This window comes from Sturnus vulgaris, chromosome 29, assembly GCF_052056855.1.
Source record: "Sturnus vulgaris isolate bStuVul1 chromosome 29, bStuVul1.hap1, whole genome shotgun sequence".
In the NCBI taxonomy this organism is placed as follows: Eukaryota; Metazoa; Chordata; class Aves; order Passeriformes; family Sturnidae; genus Sturnus; species Sturnus vulgaris.
The window spans coordinates 4076581-4086884 of record NC_142271.1 but is presented as its reverse complement, the minus strand read 5'-3'; the positions used below and the strand labels follow the sequence as shown (position 1 = coordinate 4086884).

The 10304-nt window shown below is 43.9% G+C and overlaps 1 protein-coding gene across 1 annotated transcript in view; it reads left to right on the top strand.

Moving 5' to 3' along the window:
* USP49 (ubiquitin specific peptidase 49) overlaps positions 1 to 10304 on the top strand; it is a 28169-nt gene extending 17865 nt beyond the window's left edge. The window contains exons 6-10 of the mRNA XM_014872705.2: positions 11 to 1385; positions 4328 to 4532; positions 7156 to 7264; positions 8898 to 9103; positions 9896 to 10304. Of these exons, the coding sequence (XP_014728191.2) occupies positions 39 to 1385; positions 4328 to 4532; positions 7156 to 7264; positions 8898 to 9103; positions 9896 to 10062 (2034 nt within the window). The 5' untranslated portion in view covers positions 11 to 38 and the 3' untranslated portion in view covers positions 10063 to 10304. The remainder of the gene's footprint in view (positions 1 to 10; positions 1386 to 4327; positions 4533 to 7155; positions 7265 to 8897; positions 9104 to 9895) is intronic.

Sequence of the window (10304 nt, the reverse complement as noted above, 5' to 3'; positions counted from 1 at the left end):
CCCCCCCAAGGTGGGAGCAGCGACCCCTCCTGTGAGACATGGATCGATGCAAACATGTGGGGCGGCTACGACTCGCCCAGGACCACTCGATCCTGAACCCGCAGAAGTGGCAGTGCGTGGACTGCCACACCACCGAGTCGCTCTGGGCCTGCCTCAAGTGCTCGCACGTGGCCTGCGGCCGCTACATCGAGGAGCACGCCCTGAGACACTTCCAGGAGAGCCGGCACCCCCTGGCCATGGAGGTGCACGAGCTCTACGTCTTCTGTTACCTGTGCCAGGATTATGTCCTCAATGACAACGCCGAGGGTGACCTGAAGCTGCTGAGGAGCTCGCTGTCGGCCATCAAGGGGCAGAGGAGCGGGAGGACGCTGCGCTCCATGGCGCTGCCCGAGGATGCCTGGAGGAGGAGGAGCCCTCAGGGCCAGTCCCAAATGCTCACGGCGCTGTGGCACCGGCGCCAGGCCCTGCTGGCGAGGGCTCTGCGCACCTGGTTCCACAGGAGCTCCCGGGGACAGCTGAAGTTGAAGGAGAAAAAGGAAATGGAGGAGCTGGAGAAGAAGAAGGAGGCGGCTCGGCAGAGGCGGCAGGAGATGAAGAGGCAGCTCCTGGAGGAGTTGGCCAACACTCCCCCGAGGAAAAGCGCCAGGCTGCTGTCCCACGTGCACAGGGAGAGCTTGATCCCAAGGAAATTCAGGGACGTGGCCACGGCTTCCCCTACCTCAAGGCAGGTGCAGAGCAGCAGATTCAAGCAGTTCTACTCCATCCGGCGCCAGCCCCTGGTGACGCCCGGGGTGACGGGGCTGAGGAACCTGGGCAACACCTGCTACATGAACTCCATCCTGCAGGTGCTCAGCCACCTCCAGAAGTTCCGAGAATGTTTCTTGACTCTTGATCTCTGTGAAACAGAAGAACTTTTAGCTAAAACTGTGAATGGCAGGGCCAGGATGCCTGGCAAACTGGCAAACGGGGCTGCTGCTAACGAGCCAGGCAAGCCTGACAGGGTGGGATCGTCTCCAGCCGGCCTGAACGGGGGCTCCTCCATCAGCAGGAGTTTGGAGCTGATCCAGCCCAAGGAGCCCAGCTCAAAGCACATCTCCCTGTGCCACGAGCTGCACACCCTGTTCAGGGTGATGTGGTCTGGCAAGTGGGCCCTGGTGTCCCCCGTTGCCATGCTGCACTCTGTGTGGAGCCTGATCCCTGCCTTCCGTGGCTACGACCAGCAGGACGCTCAGGAATTCCTCTGCGAGCTCCTGGACAAGGTGCAGCAGGAGCTGGAGTCCGAGGGCACCAAGCGCAGGATCCTCATCCCCTTCTCGCAGAGGAAGCTCACCAAGCAGGTCCTCAAGGTGGTCAACACCATCTTCCACGGGCAGCTGCTCAGTCAGGTATGGGATTGCTTTTCCACAGGGAGCACTTGGAGCAAGGAGCAAAGGCTCTGGAAGTTGAGGATCCCATTTGGGAATGTCTTAGGAATTCCCAGTTCCTGTGGAAAAGTTCCTCAAGGTGGTCAACACCATTTTCCACAGGCAGGTATGGAATTGCTTTTCCAAAGGGATCAGTTGGAGCAAGGAGCAAAGGCTCTGCATGTTGAGGATCCTATTTAGGAGTGTTTTAGGAATTCCCAATTCCTGAGGAAAAACTCCCTTGGGTTGCTGTGCAGGTGCTCAGTCAGGTATGGAATTGCTTTTCCACAGGGACCACACTTGGAGCTGTTCACAGCAAGGAGCAAAGGCTCTGCAAGTTGAGGATCCCGTTTAGGAATGTTTTAGGAATTCCCAAATTCCCAGTTCCTGAGGAAAAGTTCCTCAAGGTGGTCAACACCATTTTCCACAGGCAGGTATGGGATTGCTTTTCCCCAGGGATCAGTTGGAGCTGTTCACAGCTCTGCATGTTGAGGATCCCATTGAGGAGTTTTAGGAATTCCCAATTTCCCAGTTCCTGAGGAAACCTCCCTTTTCTTGCAGTGCAGGTGCCACCATTTCCATCCCTGTCACATGCAGCACAAATTCCCTTCAGTTGAGCCATTCTGGGTGAAACCCAGACTTTAGGCTTTGAATTTCTTTTTAAGGTGCCTTTGCAATTTTTATTTTTATTTTTGTCCCTTTTTGTTGTTTCTGGACCTCTGGACAAGCTCTTTATGACAATTTTATTTTTTGCCAGCACAAACACTGAACGTGCTTGACAAAGTTTCCTGGGGACCCACAGGGATCAAATCCAACCTGCACAAGACACCCCAAACAATAAAGAAATAAACAATAATAAATAAACAATATAAAAATAAAAATAATAAATTATAACGACCCTGTGCAATTCCCACACTGGGGGAGGACCTGGAGAAAGAGAATCCTGAGGGATTTATCTTCCAATAAATTAATAAAAAAATATTTTAAAAATAGCAAACTAATTAAATTATTTTCTAAACATTTTCAGTATTAAAAAAATACAAGAAAATAGTCTAAAGTATTTTTTCTTATAATTTCTAGTAATAAAGTTTCTCTTTATACCATTTCAAATTAAACTTGTTTTACCTTCGTCCTAGTCCTATCTCACAAAAAAAAAATTTCAAATTTACAAACCAAAACCACCACAACCAAGTTTCAGTCATTTACTGACCAATTAAAATCACACACAGTGCATTCTAATACCATGTAAAAATAAGCTGTGTACAGTAAAAATCAATAAATAGATAAAATTGAAGTCAGTAAAAATTTTAAAATAGTAAATAAAATTAATGGACAAATAAATAAAAATAACTAAGAAATACAAATAAGTAAGAAATAAAAAGAAATAAAATTTTAAAACAATAAACAAAACTTTAAATCAATAACTAAAATCAATAAATGAACAATAAGAGAAATAATAGATAGTAAATAAAAAGCAATAAAATAATCCATAAACAATGAAATCAATAAAAAGCAATAAAACGATCCATAAAGAATAGAAATCAATAAAAAGCAATAAACCAATCCATAAAAATAGAAATCAATAAACCAATCCATATAGAAATCAATAAAAAGCAATAAATGACCCATAAAGAATAGAAATCAATAAACAGCAATAAAATAATCCATAAACAATATAAATCAATAAAAAGAAATAAATGACCCATAAACAATAAAAATCAATAAACCAGTCCAAAAAGAATAGAAATCAATAAAAAGCAATAAATAACCCATAAAGAATAGAAATCAATAGACCAATCCATAAAGAATAGAAATCAATAAAAAGCAATAAATAACCCATAAAGAATAGAAATCAATAAAAAGCAATAAAATAATCCATAAACAACAGAAATCAATAAAAAGCAATAAATGACCCATAAGAATAGAAATCAATAAACCAATCTATAAAGAATAGAGATCAATTAAAATCAATAAATGACCCATAAGAATAGAAATCAATAAACCAATCTATAAAGAATAGAGATCAATTAAAATCAATAAATGACCCATAAGAATAGAAATCAATAAACCAATCTATAAAGAATAGAGATCAATTAAAATCAATAAATGACCCATAAGAATAGAAATCAATAAAAAGCAATAAATGACCCCTAAAGAATAAAAATCAATAAAAAGCAATAAATGACCCCTAAAGAACAGAGATCAATAAAAAGCAATAAATGACCCATAAGAATAGAAATCAATAAACCAATCTATAAAGAACAGAGATCAATAAAAAGCAATAATTGACCCATAAAGAATAGAGATCAATAAAAATCAATAAATAACCCATAAAAATAGAAATCAATAAAAGGCAATGAGATGACCCCTAAAGAATATAAATCAATAAAAATCAATAAATGACCCCTAAAGAATAGAAACCAATAAAAACCAATAAATAACCCATAAAAATAGAAATCAATAAAAGGCAATGAGATGACCCCTAAAGAATAGAGATCAATAAAAAGCAATAAATGACCCATAAACAACATAAATCAATAAATGACCCCTAAAGAATAGAGATCAATAAACCAATCCATAAAGAAGAGAGATCAATAAAAAGCAATAAATGACCCCTAAAGAACAGAGATCAATAAAAAGCAATAAATGACCCATAAGAATAGAAATCAATAAACCAATCCATAAAGAACAGAGATCAATAAAAAGCAATAAATGACCCATAAGAATAGAAATCAATAAACCAATCCATAAAGAACAGAGATCAATAAAAAGCAATAATTGACCCATAAGAATAGAAATCAATAAACCAATCCATAAAGAACAGAGATCAATAAAATAAAAAGCAATAATTGAGCCATGAGCAGCAGCTCGGCCCCAGCTGTTGGCGCAGCGCTCTCAGCGCGCTCCCCGTGTGTCCCCTGCAGGTCACCTGCAGCACGTGCAACCACAAATCCGACACCGTGGAGCCTTTTTGGGATCTGTCTCTGGAATTCCCGCAGCGCTACCACGGCCTGGAGGAGCGGCTGCTGCCGCTGGGCCAGGCTCAGTGCCTGCTCACCGAAATGCTCGCCAAGTTCACCGAGACCGAGGCGCTGGAGGGGAGGATCTACGCCTGTGACCGATGTAACAGTGAGTGCCACGCGGGACACTGCCGGGGGAGAGGGACGTGGGAATGGGAAATGTTATCCGTGGCATGGCCTGGTGAAGGATTTGGAGAATATGGGTGCTGTAAGAGAGGTGGAAATGAAAGGTAAAGCTTCGTTAGTGAACTAGAAAACAACAGTGTGGGTAGCTGAAAATAATCCCTTCTTCACTGAACGATTCTGTAATCCCCCCTTGAGTGAACAATCCTGTAATCCCCCCTTGACTGAACAACCCCCTGTGCCTGCAGACAGGGCCAAGGGGCAGAGAAGACCCTGCTGGATTGGTAAAGAGAGTCCAAAGAGTGGTTTTTAAAGTTTAAAGTGTAACACGTTCTGGTAATGTAGTGATTCTTATAGGCTGTGTGTAAATGTTATAGGATTTGTATCTTGGATTGGATTGGTGAGTGCAAATTGGAATATTCAACACGGAAGAAAATGGATTGTAACGGGAATTTCGCTCTCTTACTCCTCTTATTTCTCTTACCACTCTTACTTTTCTTACTTCTCTTACCTCTCTTACCTCTCTTACTTCTCTTATTTCTGTTACCTCTCTTATTTCTCTTACTTCTCTTATTTCTCTTATCTCTCTTACTTTACTCTCTCCTATCACCACTCTTACTCTCCTACCTCTTACCACCCTTACCCCTTTTAATTCTTACCCCCTGCTCTCTTTTTACTCCTTTTCCTCTTGCCCTCCTGCTCTCACAGCCTGCTCCGAGCTGGGCCCTTTCACCCACGCCCTTTGTAATAAACCACGAGTTCCAAAGCCTGGCTTTAGAGATCTCTCTGTCCTGACTGTCCAGACCATGAGCTCCAAAGCCTGGCTTTAGAGATCTCTCAGTCCTGACTGTCCAGACCATGAGCTCCAAAGCCTGGCTTTAGAGATCTCTCAGTCCTGACTGTCCAGACCATGAGCTCCAAAGCCTGGCTTTAGAGATCTCTCAGTCCTGACTGTCCAGACCATGAGCTCCAAAGCCTGGCTTTAGAGATCTCTCAGTCCTGACTGTCCAGACCATGAGCTCCAAAGCCTGGCTTTAGAGATCTCTCAGTCCTGACCATCCAGACCAGCAGCTCCTACAGGGCAAAATCCCAGCCTGTAAAATCCTCCTCAGGCTGCAGCTCCTGCTGCTCTCCCTGAGCTGAGCAGCTCCTGTGGGGAGAATTTCTCCCAGGATGATAATTTTGTGATAATTGATAAAAGATTGGTGTTGATCACAAAAGCATTGGGGTTTGTATAAACCAGAATACTAAGCTCTGAAGTGAAGCATGGACACTAGATAAAGGAAACCATTCTGTTTAAAATCACCTTGTTATGGTGTATTGTGTTATTTTATGTTATATTATGTTATGTTTTCCAAATAAGTTGTATCAGCTACCAGCTTGCAAAATCAGACTTCCCAATAGCCAAAATCAGCCTTCCCAATAGCCAAACTCAGCCTTCCCAATAGCCCAAAATCAACCTTCCCAATAGCCCAAACTCAGCCTTCCCAATAGCCCAAACTCAGCCTTCCCAATAGCCAAACTCAGCCTTCCCAATAGCCAAACTCAGCCTTCCCAATAGCCAAACTCAGCCTTCCCAATAGCCCAAACTCAGCCTTCCCAATAGCCCAAACTCAGCCTTCCCAATAGCCCAAACTCAGCCTTCCCAATAGCCAAAATCAACCTTCCCAATAGCCCAAACTCAGCCTTCCCAATAGCCCAAACTCAGCCTTCCCAATAGCCCAAACTCAGCCTTCCCAATAGCCCAAACTCAGCCTTCCCAATAGCCAAAATCAACCTTCCCAATAGCCCAAACTCAGCCTTCCCAACAGCCCTTCCTGCCTTTGTCTGATCAATGCTGCTCATCTCAAGGACCAGACTCCCAGAACTTCTCTGGTGGTTCTCTACAAGGATGTTTATTCAACCACCACTGCTTATGACAACAAAAAAACCCAAAAATTATTGATCACACCGAGAGCCCACAGTGTAAGAAGAGGCTGCAAACCGAGGTTGGGTGGGGAGTGGAGTGAGCAGTGACCCCTCACGTTCCCCAGCACTGCTTTGCTCTTTGTATATCAAATAAAACAATCTAAATTTTGCTGAATATCGAGGCTTTTGTCTCTTTAATAACTTTATTATGTCTGAAACTAGGTTTTTGGAGCCTCCACAGAAACACTAGTATCTAGGGTTATGTTTTTCAACTTTCACTAGAACTCAAATTTCTACACTGGTATCTAAAGCATTTAAAACCTATTTTACTTATTTACTTGCTTGCTTACTTATACTAAAACCTAAACCTCAAAGCAGCAGAGAGAATAAAACATAGAATATTTGTGAGCTGGAATTCACCTGCTGGAAGTGCTGCAGCCCAGGAGATCTTTGGCTCAATATTCCCTGGAGTTTTCCCAGCAGGAACAGCTCAGAGGAGACAAATATTTGTGTGATGAGGAGAAGGGAGAGTTTCATCCCACAGAAGTTCTGCAAGAATTCAGAAATGTTTATTTCTTTGACTGGAAAAAAAGAAAAAAAAAAAAAAAAAAGTTTCACCCTGTGCTGGTTGTTCTTTTTGGGGAATTAATAGGATGTTAATAATCTTTGCCTTGGGGTTTTTTTGGGGTTTTTTTGGGCAGGTAAAAGGCGAAAATCTTCTCCCAAACCTCTTGTTCTGAGTGAAGCTAAAAAGCAGTTGCTGATCTACAGACTACCTCAGGTCCTCCGACTGCACCTTAAACGTTTCAGGTGAGCCCTGGGTTTTTTGGGGAAAAAAAAAAAGACCAAAAATGGGGCCTTTAACTGCCCTCAATTCCTGCTGAAAGCAGGAAAACTTCTGAGCCATCAGCTTGGTGAATGCCTCTCTCCTTGCCTGCTTGCAGGGGGTTTTTCTGCCACTGGTGAATGTTTTGTTGCATTTTAATCTTTCATTTCTTTGGGTTTTACTCGAGTTTTTCAGGCAGTTTGGAAGGAGAAGTCAGTGATGTGAAAGATTTGTTGAAGGTGGGAGATGGAGGGAATTCAGTGCCAGTGTTGAAATTGAAAAATTCTGTTGTTGAACAGAAAGCAGAAAAAGCTGAAAATGTTAGGACAAGTTTGTAAAGTGGGGTGGGTGTGGGGGGGTTTATTGGTAGAACTGAGGATTTTAAAGGTGGTCAGAGGAGAAATCTGGCTCAAAAATACCTCACCTAAAAGAAAAATATCAATGGAAGGAGGAGACCCCACCTGACATAAAAACCTTCAATGTCAGGAGACCCCACTTAAAATAAAAACCATCAATAGCAGGAGACCCCATCTAAAATAAAAATTATTAATGGCAAAGGGAGACCCCGACCTGAAACAAAAACCTTCAATGGCAGAGATCAACTCAAGGAAAAATCTTCAATGGCAAGGGGAGAGCTCATCTAAAATGAAAATTATTAAAGGCAAAAGGAGAGCCCACCTAAAATAAAAGCCTTCAATGGCAGGGGGAGACCTCACCTAAAATGAAAATTATTAAAGGCAAAGGAAGACCCCACCTAAAACAAAAACCTGCTCTGGCAAAGAGAGACCCCACCTCAAATAAAAATCATCGATGGTAGGAGGTGACCCCACCTCAAATAAAAACCTTCAATGCCAAAGGGAGATTCCATCTAAAACAAAAATCTGCTGTGGCAAAACCCCACTTCAAAAATCATCAATTTGAGGATGACCCCACCTCAAATAAAAATCATCAATGGCAGGGGGAGACCTCTCCTAAAATAAAAACCTTCAATGGCAAAGGGAGATTCCACCTGAAACAAAAACCTTCAATGGCAGGGGGAGACCTCACCTAAGATAAAAGTTCTTAATGCCAAAAGGGGACCCCACCTAAAACAAAAATCTGCTACGGCAGAGGGAGACCCCACCTCAAATAAAAACTTTCAATGTCAAAGGGAGATTCCAGCCAAAACAAAAATCTGCTATGGCAGAGGGAGACCCCACCTCAAATAAAAATCATCAATGGCAGGGGGAGACCCCACCTCAAATAAAAATCATCAATGGCAGGGGGAAACCTCACTTAAGATGAAAGTTGCTAATGCCAAAAGGGGACCCCACCTAAAACAAAAATCTGCTATGGCAAAGGGAGACCCCACTTAAAATAAAAACCTTCAATGGCAGGGTGAGACCTCACCTCAAATAAAAACCTTCAATGGCAAAGGGAGATTCCACCTAAATCACAAATCTGCTCTGGCAAAGGGAGACCCCACCTCAAATAAAAATCAGTGACACCGGCGGCAGGTAAGGCGGTGTTTTCACTGGAGGCAGGCAGTTCACTGCGGGATGACCAATCCCTGAACAGGGGTCGGTGTGGGCAGGGTTTTGGGAGCAGCTCTGAGCCGGTTTCCTCCGTGTTTCCCAGGTGGTCTGAGCGCAACCACCGCGAGAAGATCGGGGTGCACGTGCTCTTCGAGCAGGAGCTGAACATGGAGCCGTTCTGCTGCAGGGACTGCCTGCCCCCGCTGGCCACCGACTGCTTCGTGTACGACCTGGCGGCCGTGGTGATGCACCACGGCAAAGGCTTTGGCTCAGGGCACTACACGGCCTATTGCTACAACACGGAGGGAGGTGAGTGTGCTGGCCCAACCCATCCCAATCCCTTCCCCTCCCTCAGCATCCCTTGGTTTTCCTTTCCTTGCAATCCCAATTCTTCGGGATCTACTCCTTGCCTCTCAGTAGTTTGTTCCAGTTATACTCTGCACAGAGCCTCAAGCGTCTCAGAAGTCCTGCAATTTACATTTCCCATCCCTATTTTATTCCTCTCTTCCCTTTGCCCACAGTCTCTCCCCATCACTCGATTGGTTTTCATGGTCATTCAAGTCTTAGGGGTGATTTGTTCAGGTAAAATGGAAAATGGAAATGGAACGGGTGCTGGATACAACCTCCTGTTTTTTGTTTTTTTTCTCTTCCTTGGAATAGTGTGATTTTTTTCATTCTGCTCCAAGGAGCTGCTGCTGCTGCTGCAGCTGGGTTTGTTCAGGATCCTCGGGGGTTGAGGAGATGAACAGAAAGTGTTTTGAGGCAGGAAAAACAGGAACTATTCATGAATAACATCCGCAGGGGGGGCTGGGAGATCCCAGCAGCTGGATCAGGATGGGCTCTGCCTTCCTGCCTGTACAAATTGCCTGGCCCCAGGGAAGTTTTGGCTGCCTAATTTCAGCTTTTGGGCTGATTAAATGAAGATTTGATATATTTCTAAAGCACCAAAAAAAAAATGAAAAAGTGATATTAAAACAATTTTCCAGATTAGAGGAAAAGACAGAGGTGCCTTTTCTCCTGTGGATGTTTCATGTGGGCAGTTCCAAAATCCAAAGGGATGCTTCCTCAGCTGAGAGCTTTTTTTCTCCTTTTTTTCCCCAGGTTTTTGGGTGCACTGCAATGACTCCAAACTGAATGTATGTAGCGTGGAGGAGGTGTGCAAGACCCAGGCCTACATCCTCTTCTACACTCAGAGAACGCTGCAGGACAAAGCAGGAATCCCAGAAAAACAACTCCAAGCTCAGGTTTTTGCCACCCAAAACCAGTGACAAGGACACAAGACTGACATTCCCATCAGGGGAAAACACTCCCAGCTGCTTCTGGGAAATTTTGGTGTTCATCTTCCCCTTCTTTGTGGGGAAAACTGCAGGAATGGGATTGGAGCAGGGATGGGATTGGAGCAGGAGTGGGATTGGAACAGGGATGGGATTGGAGCAGGAGTGGAATCACAACAGGAATGGGATGAGACCAGGAATGGGATCAGGGCAGGGATGGGATCAGGGGAGGAATG